Source organism: Balaenoptera musculus, chromosome 6 (genome assembly GCF_009873245.2).
Source record: "Balaenoptera musculus isolate JJ_BM4_2016_0621 chromosome 6, mBalMus1.pri.v3, whole genome shotgun sequence".
NCBI lineage: Eukaryota > Metazoa > Chordata > Mammalia > Artiodactyla > Balaenopteridae > Balaenoptera > Balaenoptera musculus.
The window spans coordinates 51126400-51141060 of record NC_045790.1 but is presented as its reverse complement, the minus strand read 5'-3'; the positions used below and the strand labels follow the sequence as shown (position 1 = coordinate 51141060).

Sequence of the window (14661 nt, the reverse complement as noted above, 5' to 3'; positions counted from 1 at the left end):
TCTGAGGCAACCTTCAGCAACTTAAAGGTCATGCATTCAAAAGGTTATGTAGGACACAGGCTGTAACACAGTGCATATTCTACACTATTGCTTTCTAGGCTGGTTTTCTCCTTGATTTCCTACTACCGTATACATACTCTCCAGATAAAAGTGCTTAGGTAAAATGTTTTGGTTTTAGTATTAGCCCACTTACTATGATAAAGAACTATAAAGATTATATATTGGGTAGGCATATTTTGGGAACTAGCAAAAGCATTAGTTGGCTAATGAGTTCCATCCATTCCATGATTTCTACTTCCTTAATTTTTTTGTGTGTATGCCATTACGTGTGCTATAGTAGCTTTGACATAAATACTTTCACTTTTCTACCTGTTTTCTTTTGCCATACTGTCAGCCTCAAATTATTTAGTTGCTTTCTAACTCAGTTATATTTTTCAAAAAAGCATATAAAATTAAATTCCTTACACCTTAAAATAGCTTGAAGACTCTGTTTTTCTAAAGGAATCAAACAGATATTTGGCAAATGAGTTCTTTAGGAAACACTTAAGTTCAAAAAGTTTGTTGTCCTCAAAAAAGCAGAAAGATATGAACAAGACCTATTTTCACATTATGGATCTGCAGATTTCTGTTGGTGAACCATTAGAAATTTAGTGTGATTTGCTATTATCTATTTTTAACTTTGTTTTTATTTAAACTTTTTCTAAAAGCATTAGTGTTTTCATGGTTTGTTACTGTGGAAAAATCAAGGTGTATACAAGTGACATAAAAATATAGATATCCACTTTTTAATTGTATTTGCTAAAGCTTTGGGGTATAAAATTTTCTTTTGCAGTGGTACTGTTTTATTATTGAGATGTATCATTGTTTAATGGTTTTAGGATCTTTAAAAGTTGTTAAATTATTATCATAGCATATCTTAATGCTTCAATATTCAGAGTTGAATTAGAAAAGCTAAGAATAATGAGGTCGTGTCTCCTTTGAGGTTTAAAATTAGTTGATAATAAAGCAACTCATAAGTTATTACTAAACCTATAGAAAAAGAATTGTCTGCAGTGGAAGTGGAGAGTCTTAACCATTGGACTGCCAGGGAAGTCCTAGTAACAATCCTTTTTGAATGTCCTAGTTTCCCATATATATATGCACACCCTATATATTACAGAGAAAGTGTTCCTGGGAAAGGGACTGTGTGCTGAATTCGTGATTTTTGTACTGTTATAGTGGTCTTTGTTTCCATATTGTGCTGGTTATTCACTTTTTACTTGCCCTAGAATCATTCTCCTATGGTCTCTGTTTTGCCTTGTAGAGGCTGACCTCTGTGGACTGCATGATCTGGGCTCCTTTGCCCTCTGGCTTTGGGGTTGGAATTGGACAGTGGGTGCACCAGCAGGAGATTAAGAGGGTGGAGGAAGAAAGGAAAGCAAAGAAAGTCAGGGTGTTTATTTCCCCTGCTCCCTCTGCTCCAGTGCATTCCTGGCGGTGGTTTCATTTTTGGCAGCTACAGCTTCTGTCAAGTTGGGTCCCCTTGCACAGCTGTGGCTTGTGTTGGACTATAGTAACAACGTTCCTTCCAGTTGACCCCCCTAAGCCATGGTACTGGTTTTCCAGTCTTGCTGGTTCTTGGTGCCTCATCATATCTTTTTGGTTCTCTTAACCTGTTCACATTTCTGTAAATATCTTCATTAAATTTTCTTCCAGTGAACTCTTCTGAGTATGCCATTTCTTCCTGCTGATACCCTGACTCATTCACATACCTGCTTCAGACTTGATTTTATTTTTGCTCTTGGCTTCCATGAAATAGCCCTGTATAACTATAATGGACTCCCTTTCTGCTCATACCACCTCAGGTTGGGTTTTTGTTACTCAACAAAGAGGGATATAGTTAATAAACCTTATTGCTCAACATGTTATGGAAGCGCCTGAACAATTGAGATTGCCTTACTGCATCAGACCTGGCTTCAACTACACAAAGATGACCAAATAATTTGTTCCCCTGAAATGAAGTAATTAAAAAACTTATCTTAGGATAATTCAAGGGTGTGTGTGTGTGTGAGAGATTGTTTATATAAACATGTATATATCTCATAGTATATATGTCTTTAAGAAAAAATCTATTTCAAATAGAAATATTCTTACTATGTGATGGTAGCACAGCTTTAGAATTTGTTACAAAATTAATTTTGTTACCTTGGAAAGGGTTTTCCAGAGAGATCCTCTGTTTTGTAGTTATGGCAAGTAGGCCATAGTACCTTACCCCCTTTTATTACCTCTTCATACCTTTCAGTTCAATATATACTCTACCTACCGCCCCCGCTCCCCTCCATTTCAGGAAAAATAATCCATGGTAGAAATTTAGAGGGATGGTTACAAATTTTTCTTTTTTTTCTTTGACTTGCTCTTTAAGATGGTAGGAATGAAAGCTAATTTTCTGAATGAATTTTAGTCCAGAGTTGACAGCAGTTGCCAGGTGTTCTATTTCCTGTCTTCTTCAGATTTTGTGGTCTTCTACATGAAGAGATCTTTCTGAAGCAAGAGTAACTCATCAGTTTATCTTCATGTAGCAGATAAGGCGAAGTTTCAGTTAGTCTAAGACATTCAGGAATTTATTTACTTAGAGGATTTAACTTGATCTTTACACCAGAAATCAGTGTGACAGTTTACACCTTGTTTCCTAGTGCCTCCAACACCTCCTCCCCCTCTTCTGCTTCCACCTTGTTCCCCTTTGGTCTCTTTCTCTAAAGCCATCAGAATGAGCATTAGGAAACCTAAATTAGAGCATGTCATTCCTTTCCTGTAAAGCTTGCTGGGCTCTGCACTTTGCTAAGAGTAGAAACTGAAGTGCGGGCAATGACTTGCAAGACCCTACATGGTCTACCCCTATATTTATCACTTCTTTGTCCTCACCTCCTACTACTCTCCCCATCCCTCTCCCTGTTTGGGCCACTCTGTCCTCTGGCTGTTTCTTGACCATACCAAGCAAGATCCTGCCTTGGGGGCCTTTGTGTTGACCATTGCTTTTACCTGAAAAGTTCCTCACCTAGATATATCAGCATAGCTCTCTTTCTTATCTTCCTTGAATCTATGCTCAAATCTCACCTTCTCCTTGAAGCTTACCCACCACCCAGTCCCATGCTGCTTGCCTCCCTACCTCTCTCTCCCTTTTCTGCTCTACGTTTTATCCCATGGCACTTATTGGTGTCCAACATTTCTAACAGACTATGTGGTGCATTTATTATTATATCTGCGTTGTCAGGGTTCTCCAGAGAAACAGAACCAATAAGATATATATAGATACACACAAGAGGAGATACATTATAGGAGTTGATGCACACGGTTATGGAGGCTAAGAAATCTCGTGATCTGTCCTCTGCAAGCTGAAGAACCAGGAAAGCCAGTGATGTAATTCAGTCTGAGTCCAAAAGCCTAAGAAACTGGGGGCCACTGGCCTAAGTTCTAGAATCTAAAGGCTCAAGAACCAGGAGCAGGATGTCTGAGGGCTGGAGAAGATGAAAATCCCAGCTTAAAAAAAAAGAGAATTTTCCCTTCTGCCTTTTTGTTCTGTTGGGGTGGGAGGAGGAGGGGATAGGAGTAGGAGGTGGATAAGGGAGGCCAGTGGATTGGATATCACCCTCCCACATTGGTGAGGGCAGATCTTCTTTACTTAGTCTACTGATTCAAATGCTAATCTGTTCCAGAAACTCTCACAGACACACCCAGAAATAATGTTTTACTAGCTATCTGGGCATATCTTTAGCCCAGTCAAGTTGGCACATAAAATTAACCATCACAATATCCAAGCTCCATGAGGGCAAGGATCTTTGTCTCTTTTATTTACTAAAGGATTTTAAGCAGGTAGAATAGTACTTGGCACAAAGGAGGCACTCGAGTATTTATTGAATATGAATGAATGAAAAAGCATGAATGAATTGATAGGTTGAAGTTCTATTTTAAATTATAGTTTTTGAGGTTGTAAAGGCAGTCATGGAATCTCTTTCAAAATTTTAGCAGCCCTTTGGGTAGTAATCCATAAGGAGTCACCAGGAAGATTGACTTTCCATCTTCATTGGAAAAGATGTACAGTCTTTCATGGGTTATAGAAATGTCACCTTGATTGCCTACTTTTATTAGACAAGGTAGCCTCAATTTACTCAACTAGGGACATTTATTTCCTATTTCTGCATTCTACTTTCCACTAAAACTGACACACTACAGCTGCTCATATTTCTTTTGATGGAAATTCTTAGAGTGTGTATGGGGAGAAATCCTTTCCCACTTTGAACCCATGTAGTCTTTCTGCCTCAAGTGTTTCTTCTACTATAGTTTTACCTCTGCCTGAGGATGTTAGCAAACATATAGAATGTGACTTTTCCTTCATTAGATTCATGAAAGAAAGTTTTTCTTCTGACTCAATCTTGGATCCTCCTTAGGGTGCTTGACTTTTGTGTCGACTGAGGCAGAGCCCCTCCAACCCTCTTCAACCTTTCCTTCCTTGAGGAAATCATTTGTAATACTCCAGATGTATTCTTTTTCTTTCTACTGGAGAGGCTGAAGCACCCTAGGAAATAATAGCAACAGCATTTGATGCCTTTAGGTATGTGCATATCACCCAGGAATTGGGCAGTTTCAGGGACTGTTCTTAGGAAAATCAGGACAACAAATGGTACTTTTCCTCTCCTCGCTCCTCCTTTCTATCCTTAGTAAAGGATTATTGCCTAGATCTAGTATCTTCTTGAGAATTTTAATTGTCCTTGTGAACCCTGTGGCTGGTACCTTTTAATTAGAGGTTCATGGTTTACTGAGAAGTTGAGGATGCCTGCAGCACACAGGCCTCCTTTGGTGTCACTTGCCAGTTTCTTCTCTCTTGCTTCCCTCACCTCCCAATTCACTGAGGTTTACAAACCAAATGTGTCCTAATTCATCATGCTTATAGCTTTGGTTTGTGAAATCCAAAGAAGTGACTGCACTAAGAGGGCTCAGCATTTCTAATGAGATCATTAACTAATCACACAATTAAGGTGGCTGAGAAATCAGGAGTCCCAGGAGAGGCAGTCTGACTCCGAAGGCCTGAGAAACAGGAGACCCTGGTGTAAGTTCCAGTCTGAGGCTGAGTCCAAAGGCAGGAGAAGACTGATGTCCCAATTGAAGATAGTCAGGCAGAGAGAAAGAATCCTTTCTTACTTAGCCTTTTGTTCTATTTGGGCCTTCAGTGAGTTAGATGAGGCCCACCCACGTTGGGGAGGGCAGTCTGCTTTACTCAGTCTACTGATTCAAATGTCAGCCTCATCAAGAAATAGCCTCATAGACACACCCAGAAATAATGTTTAACTGAATATCTGGGCCCCTAGCCCAGTCAAGCTTACACATAAAATTAACCACCCCTTTTTCTCCCTCCTGCAAACCCCTCATAACCACCATTCTACTTTCTGTTTCTATGAATTTGACTACTTTAGGTACCTCATATAATGGAATCATATATTATCTTTTTGTGATTGGCTTATTTTACTTAGCATAATGTCCTCAAGGTTAATCCATGACATGGCATATGACAGGAATTCCTTCCTTTTTAAGGCAAATAATACTCCATTGTACGTATTTATCACATTTTGTTTATTCATTCATCTGTTGATGGACCTTTGGGTTGCTTCCACCTCTTGGCTATAGTGAATAGTGCTTCTGTGAACATGGATATACAAATATCTCTTCTACACCCTGCTTTCAGTTCTTTTGGATATACACCCAGAAGTGGGATTGTTTGTCCATCAACTTTTATCACAGAACTTGAGTATACTCAAGTGAGAGTCCTGTGGGATGTCCTGTATTCTAGATATACTCTTTCTTACCACCAATTTTCCCTTGGTAAGCAAGACCAATTGTCTTGGTATAGAAGAACCTTCTTTGCTCTTTGGTTTCCTGGCATGAAGAGCCCAGAAATGACCAGGTGACAGTGTCAGCTTCCATTTTTAATGGAACCATTGCTGTGTCCCATGGTGGAAGCATTTCTTCCTTGGGAATTAAGACTTAGACCAATAGAGCCCACAATTCCTGGGATGGGAAGCAGACATTTCACTGGTGGATCATTAGGTGTAATATAAGCCACTCCCATTTCCAACATTTGATTCCTGGACCTGTGATTCCTGGCTATGGGAGAAACATACCATATATTGATTGCTGACTCAGAGCACAAACTGTATCTTGGAGGATATTACCCTTGTCCCACAAAATGTTGCCATCCAGCCAGTGCTATGAATCTTCAAAAGGCCATTATACTATTTTGTATGCCAGCTACTTCAGAGTGTTGGGAGACATAGTAAGACCAGTGAATTCTATGAAAATGAGCCAATTTCCATACTTCATTTGCTATGAAATGAGTTCCTTGGTCAGAAGCAATGCTATGTGGAATACATAATGGTGAATAAGACATTTTGTAAATTCATGCATGACAATTTCAGCAGAAGTATTATGGTCAGGGAAGGAAAATGTCTTTCTAGAGTGTCTACCTTAGTAAGAATGAGCATTGATTATTCCATGATGGAAATGACTTAGTATAATCAACTTGCCATGGATTCAGTGTTTGTCTTTGCTATTGGTGGATTTGGCACTTAACAGGAGTTGTAATCCTATCAGCCTTGGTGAATGGAAGTCCATGTTGCTGAGCCCATGCATTACCTCTATTCTTGCTGCCATGACTCCTGTGTTGTAGGAGCAACAAAGATGAGCAAGGACAAAGGTGGCTGGGAAAATATGCTAGCTGACATCCACAGAATACTTCATCTTGTCCTCCTGATTGTTAAGATCCTCCTCTACTTAAGTTGATCTGGGCACAGTGACCATCTGGAGAGGTCTGTCCACACACTTTTGCCCAGACCACCTTGTTACCAGTTTTCCAATAATGTTCTTTTCGAGTCCCTGACCATTAGCCAAACTGTTAGCTACTACCTCCAAATTAGTGTATATTTGTACCTTTGGTCATCTCTCATTCCAGACAAAATGATGGTTGGGTCCATTACTGCATACTGGGAGGATTTTTGCTTCACCACCGTCCTTCAAGGCCACCCTTGAGTAGGGCTGTCATGCCACAACTGTCTACTTTTGAGTAGTATCAGCACATCATACAGAAACATCTGTATAACAAGCCCATTCCACCCCCTTCCCCCCATTAGTCAACTGGTTATAGGGAACTTTCCCATGGGTCCAGGGTGTAGGTTAAGAGGGAAGAAGCAATGTAACAAGAATAAGGCCCATGGGAATCTGTATTACTTATTCATGCAACTTACTTGTACCTTCAGGACTTGTTTGAATCCAGTTTTGTATATACCACTTTCACTTGATAATAGAGTGATATCATGCATGCCCAAGTTCATGGGCTGGTGGATCAGACATTTTATGATGGGCAACACAGGTCATGTGCTAAATTGGTGGGCATGAATGCAGTATCTGCTAAGGACTAGTAGCCAGTTGAAAGCTGATTTTCAAGAGAATAGTTATCTGTAGAGGATGGCTTCCTTTGTTCCAAAATCCTAAAAGTTTACACTATCATTCACCTGTAAGGATCTGCCAAACTTGGCCTGCTTAAACTCAAGCAGTCAGGATGATATCATCAACTTGGTAGAGAACTAAGTGGAATACGGGATGTCTTCCAGAATGAAGAGTTGATCAGAATTTCTACAGACTGGATTATGCTAGAGTTGATATAGCTCTGAGGTAGGGCCATGAAGGTAGATTGCTGGCCCTGCAAGCAGAAACTAACTGTTCTGGTGATTTTTACTAAAAGGATAGAAGAAATAGCTTCCTTCCAACTGCCAGGAAATGTATCGATTTGCTCCAACAATGAAACTACATCTTTAACTGCAGCTGCAGTTGGAGTCACATGTGATCATGCTTACAGTAATTCACTATCATTCCTTAAGACCCATCTGTATGCTGCACTAGCCGGATAGATGAGTTGAATGCTGATGTGGTTGGAATCTCCACCCCTTTATACTCTTTAACAGAGGGGCTAATCTCTTCAGTCTCTCCAGGAATGTAGCATTATTTTTGATTTACTATTTTGGTAGGTAAAAGTTTTGGTGACTTCCAATTGCTTTTTTTCTGTTTTGTTTTCCTCTGTAAATCCCTCACTCCATGGGTCAGGTAACTGCTATGGGCATTGTGCCAGTTTCTGCATTTGTCTTTTATAACAATGCATTCCAAACTGGGGGAATAACTATGTGGGTTCAGGTACCTACTGGGCCCAGTGGAGATAGACCTTAGCCGAAACTGACCTCTGTAAACTCCTACCTAACTAGTGAACCACAATAGCACATTAGGTCTCCAGAAATCAGTGTCAGTTCCGATCCAGTGTCCAGTTATCCATGGTATGTGTGAGAAACTCCCCTTCTTCAGTACATGGTCACCTGGGTAAATGGTTGTATGTTTCTTTGAGGAAGGCTAGGAGAAAGATTTACAGTATAAGCTTTTGGCAGTATGTTAGGATTCCTAAAGAGGATCCATCCTCTTTATTCTAGGGACACTGGGTCTGTGAACTAGCTCAAGACTGAGAATTGGTTGAGGGCCAAGACTGTCTTTTGTGTTGATTTAACTCCTAGTTCTGGTAATTAGACCCAGAGCTTTTCTACTTATACAGATCGGGTAACATTCAAGTAGAGTGCCTATTTTAGTCCTAGGAACACCATGATCAGTTAGCCAAAGCCAGCGGTCTCTGTGGGTAAAACCATTTTGTTTATTGCTTTGAATCCACTGCCCATTATGGTAACCATGTACATTTTGTCTCTGAAAATTAAGTGCTACCACTTGGCCTGTGTCACTTGAGATTCCAGCATCCCCACTGAATTCAGGGAACCCAGCTTTGCGGCACCATTTCCCACTGTTATCCATGGCTTTCCAGCTACCTGGCCTAGATGCTTACTACCAAGCCATACAGAGCTCATCAACGATACTGAGGCTCCCCCCACCAATACATTTCTCAAACCTTGGTAAAGGAAGTGTTTTTTGGACTCTTTCTGGGGACAGAGTAGGTGGGTGAGCAGAATTTACATGATAAATACTGTCCATATGTTAGAGAAGTTATGAGTCATTTTCCTTAAAAACTCTAGAATGGGTACCAGTGTTTGCAAGATAATGGAGATGTTTGTTTATGATCTCAGTGAATAAGACAAGTTAATATATGGAATGTAGTCTGAGTTTGAAAAGTATAACTGCCAACAAAATGTTATATTCAGTGCTTTTAGAATGAAAAAAGAATTTTCTTAGTCATCAATGTATTAAATATTTAGATTTTCTCAGGTGAAAAACCCATTTGAATGTCATTTTCTGTGTTTTATTACATGATTAAAAATCAGCATTAAACAACAGGGTTTTCTTTTCTTTTTTCCCGATTTTTTCTGAGGATGAACGTGACTACTCATGTTCTACAACAGATATCTTTTTTTTAAAAAAAGCTCAGTCTTTTGTTTTATAGTCTCTGTCCATTATTTCTTAATAATTGAGGTCTTGCAGGATACTGAAGTAGATAAGAGAATGGTTGACAAGGTGGAGGAAATAGACTCACCTCATTCATCACAACCTACTGTTTCTCCTGTGGAACTGTGGGTTACTGAGGTGATAACACCATCTTGAAAAACAGTGGTTTATTTGAGTCATTTAAAAATATTTAGTTTTTTAGATTGTCCAAAAGGGAACATTTAAATAGAAGGTTTGGGACCTGTTCTTCTTCCTCACTCCCTCCTGTGGGCTACTAATTCAAAGAAAAGATTTGCCAAGGTATATCTTGTTGAAACGTACTTAAAAGTGAGAAAGAGACTGAGACAGGCAGCAGTGATGTGAAAGTATAGGCTGGCACCCATGTATAGAGACACACGTGTATAGGGACAGGGACAGAGAAACTCAGAAGATTTTTGAGTTGGCGTAATTGAAGTATAAATGACACATCCTGACACATTCTGTTCTTCATTTGGACTTTAACCTTTGAAAAGCTATTTATGACTACTGTTAAAATTTTATTTTATTTAATTTTTTAATCTTTACTGTGTGGTTTTAGACCATCCACTGATAGTATAGCTTTAATAGTTTATTGTTTTGCGGGCAATAGTGCAGTGATTAGGATATTATTAGGTTAAATAAAATTTTAGTCAGTAAGCTCCTGGGTCCTGAGCGACCCTTTCTTTTTATTTGTAAATATTTTCTTCATGTTAAGGGACCAGTAAGTATTTCTTTTTATAATGAATGTGGGTGGGACATAAGGCATACTTTGTACTTCAGCTGAACTTTATTGTAAAAGCATTTTCAGGAAAAGAAACTTTTTTGTGTAGAATATAAGATGTGCATGAGTCAGTAAGGAGAGGGCATTTTGTCTCCTTATTCCTCAACACCCATGTTATGATGATTTTATTCTTCTGGATTTCTAAGAGCAAGTTTTCTCCCTTATTGTATAAGCTAAGATTTCCTGGGTGTCCTCGAATGGTTCATTCATGACCTACTTGTGTAGTAGCAGAAGAAAAGAATTATACATTACACTTTTTTTATCTTGTGCAAGAGAGCAATTTTTAAAAAATATATTTGGTAAGACCTTTAATAAAAATTTTAATGAGTTGTCTTTCCAACTCACAGTCATTACAAAGAGTACTGTCTCCTTCATTTTCACGGCTGAGAGCACTGTCTTTCCTGCCCCCCCCCCCCACCCCCAGCTGGGATATATGTTGTTTCCATATTACTTTTGGTTTTTAAGTTAATTATTATTCTCCTGTTTAAGAAAATCTAAGGTGTACCCATACTTCAGATAGTGTTTAAATTATACTTTGGTGAATGTAATAAGTTTATTAATAACATTTTGTCCAAAATTAAAATAATAATTATCACTAATACTCTGATATGAATAAAGTTGTTCTGTTATTAACCAAACATTTTTTTCCCCTTTATTCATTCTTTCTTTCCTGTATTACTGCCTTTGTCCCTCCTCTCCCCAAAGTTCCAGCAACTGAATACTTGAAGAATGGATGAATGATCTTATGTAATTATTTGTTTACAATCTTACCTCCTCTTTTTAGACTGTAAATTCTATGAGAACAGAGATTACACCATTCTCATCTACCTCCATGTGCCTAATGCCTAGGATTAATACATAGTAGGAATGCATTAAATTAGTTGAACGAATGAATCAATGAATAATAAAAAAGGTATTGTGAATGCTTCTTATCGATATTAATATTCAGATTGTAAAATATGATAGGGAGAAAATATAGGCAAATAAAAGTAATTTTAGTAAGTATGTTTTAAAATTTGCTATTTAATTTTTAACAGTTAATGAGTAGTACAATAAGCAATCAGTTCAAAGTGGTTTTTGAAACTAAACTTTTGATTATTTTGGATTACTATTTTAAACTACATTTGAGGGACTTCCCTGGTGGTCCAGTGGTAAAGAGTCTGCTTTACAGTGCAGGGGACCGGGGTTCGATCCCTGGTCAGGGAACTAAGATCCCACATGCTGAGGGGCAACTAAGCCCATGTGCACAACTACTGAGCTTGCACGCCTCGACTAGAGCCCAGTGCTGCAAACTACAGAGCCCACGTGCCCTGGAGCCTGTGCGCCACAACTAGAGAAGAGAAAACCCACACGCCACAACTAGAGAGAAGCCCATGCACCACAACGAAGAGCCCGCGTGCCTTAACAAATATCCTGCGTGCTGCAACTAAGACCCGATGCAGCCAAAAATGAATAAAATAAATAAATAAATAATAAATAAATCTTTAAAAAAAATTAAACTACATTTGACCATGTGATCTTGATTAGCTCAACTAACTTATGGCCTACCTGAATTAAAATGGTTTGAGGGCATAATATGGAAATACTCATATTTTTACAATGAGTGTCAGTTTTAAGGGTTTTAATTGAAACATGATGTGGCCTATGTAGATAATAGTATTTTTATTATTTATTTCAAATTGTAACTTGAGAATTTTAAGGATTGAAGAACATTATTTCCAAGCATAACAGAAAATTATGTGCTCTTGGGTTAAGAAATTATTGTTTAAGAAAAATAGACCTGACTGATCAGAGACACAAGGACCAAAGTAAATGTATGTAACTCCCCCAAACAGTGTTTAGTATAGACTGTTTATTTAATTGGTGGATAACAGGTGTGTACAAATACTTCAGTTACCTTGGAAATAGGAAAAAAAAAAAAGAGCTTTACTACTAACTACAAGGTGGGCATAGTAAGGTACAAAGTAGCCATAAATTTGGACTTGATATATTATGGACTTAATTTGATCACTTGTTTAGACAAGCTATTAATACTAGGGCTATACAGCAGTATACTTAGGAGGATAAGATTCTACTCGGTGTATCATGATGTCTTTTCAGCTATATCTAATTGTAATATCTCTGTTACTGTCTGCTTAGCTTTTGTCCCTTTGCGACTTTAATGGTATATTTTCATCCTGTATTTTTCTCTAGGCATCCACAAGGACAAAGATAAACCTCCCAGCTTCTCTGTTGTCCTTGAGAGTTTGAGGCGTACCTTGACAGATTACCAGAACAAGCTGGAAGATGCATCTAATGAGGTAACACTTGCACTGTTTGGCTCCACACACATAGCCTTCGGCCTGCAGCAGTACGTATTACTTGCTTGTTACAAAGGTCAAAAGTATTGGGAATGTTGATTTGACAGCTTCACAGATACAAAAAATAACAAGTTGTCTGTCACTGTTCTTTCTTTAAGTGTGGCCTAAAGTCGGGTCTCACTCTCTCTTCTGTCACACTGCTATTGTCAAAGTTATAAAGACTGTCACTTCTTGGTCTTTATAATTTATCTATTTTAATTTAACAAAAGAGCTATGCAACTCATTTAGTTAACATGTGTTATATTTAAATGTTAATGTGTTTTTATGAAATTTGGAATAGGTACTGGAAATTTAGGGTTTGTCAATATTTTGGCTTAGGAGTTCTACAAATTGTAGAAGTCAATAAAAAAGAGAGAAATTAGTGTGCATTCTCTAAAGGGAGTAAAGCGTTAGAAGGTTTTAAAAACAAATATCTGTTTGATGTAGCTTGGAGGTTTTTAGTTTCCTGATTGAAAAAGCTCATGCTTTTATTTATCTTCTCTTTTGTATTGTTTAACTTGTGGGTTGATAATTTTCTTGGGTATTAAAATGTTTTATGAATTTGTGCTTTAAAAATTGAAGAGTTTATTTAGTTACATCTTGTTAAATTAGAGAATATGAAGTAACTACATTAAACACAATTAGTTAGCAAAGCAACAAACAGTTGTTCCAACCAAAGACAAGCCACATAGCATGGAATTTAGTGTTTATCCCTCTGTTTATCTGTTTCTTTTATGTAATACAAAGGCCTTGAAACCCTTATATTTCCCATAAGAAGAGGCATATTTTACTTTAGTTTGCTAAGGTGAATAAAGAAGGAAAAGTGAGTCTTCTTAATGCCCTCTGTAATTGTAATTGTTAAAAAGGCATAAAAGAAAGTGACCACTGAAAGAATTAAATTTCTATAAAGAGCAAACATTGCTAACTCTTTCTCAGTGAGACAAGGCAACCTGTATTGTTAGTAGTTTATGAAACTCTTCTGAGGCCTAGGTCTGGAAGCTGCGGGGTAACTAGGAACATATTACCCACAGCGAATTGTTATTTGGGAGGATGAATGTCACATGATCCTCAGCACAGTTGAAAAGTCGACTCAGCAGGCTTTGGCTTAGTAATGCGCTTTGTTGTGAACCAGTGCCAGAGACAGCAGTGGGGAGACCAAGGGGTGGCTGCAAAGAGAGCAAAAAGAGCAGTCTGACAGAAAGAAGAATGAACTGTCAAAGAAAATAAATCACAAGCGGAGCAGGACCAACTGATGACCTGCCACAAGCCTTCCCAGTAGGGCAGCATGTGACCGACCCTGAAATTGTCATATGGACTGAGAGACCAGTGAATATTCTCGTGATGTAGAAAGAACAGTCTTCTGGTCTGTCCTTTTTTCTTTCTGTATAGATACCACTGCTTCTGGCATTTTGGTCCAGTAGGATTTTAAGAATAAAGTTATATTTGTTTACAGTAAGAATGAAATCCTTTATCCAGATATCTAGTAAAAACACAATGACATTACCCACATTTTAAGCTTGAATGCTTTCTTTTCTTTTTAGCCATGTGAACTTGGGACAGAAATTACATAGTTAACCAGAAGAAATAATTTTTTAAGTCTCTGGATTACTATAAAAAATTTGTATTTAAGTAATTGCATAAAAAACATTTAAAGATTAGCTTTTGAGTTACCCACCGTTGAAAAATATTTTAAAAGTTTACTTACATTTTCTTTCATCAGCTAAGCAACATGAATCATGCTAAGGAAAAGGCATCTAATGAACTTGAGTCTACCAAACAGAAGGTAGAATCTCACACTAAAAATATAAAGGTATTGTGATTTAGAATAACTTTTTCCTTTTTTATTAAGAAACAAATATAATTATTTAGGGAATATTTTTAAGTAGAGATATCTGAAAATATATCTTCCTATTTTTTATGAAGTATGTTTAGATACAATTAAAAAATATTTTTTTTGTTGGTCAAAGTAAGAAGAATGTTTTTTCATTAAAAAAATAAAACTTGATTGGAAATTGTTTTGGTTAAAGGAAAAATTCACTTCCCAGATTTAATTATACTACCATAGAT

At 37.7% G+C, this 14661-nt stretch overlaps 1 protein-coding gene across 1 annotated transcript in view; it reads left to right on the top strand.

Moving 5' to 3' along the window:
* The window catches only part of CCDC171 (coiled-coil domain containing 171), a 368650-nt gene that overhangs the window by 126953 nt on the left and 227036 nt on the right, over positions 1–14661 (top strand). The window contains 2 exon segments of the mRNA XM_036856768.1: positions 12449–12555; positions 14315–14404. Of these exon segments, the coding sequence (XP_036712663.1) occupies positions 12449–12555; positions 14315–14404 (197 nt within the window).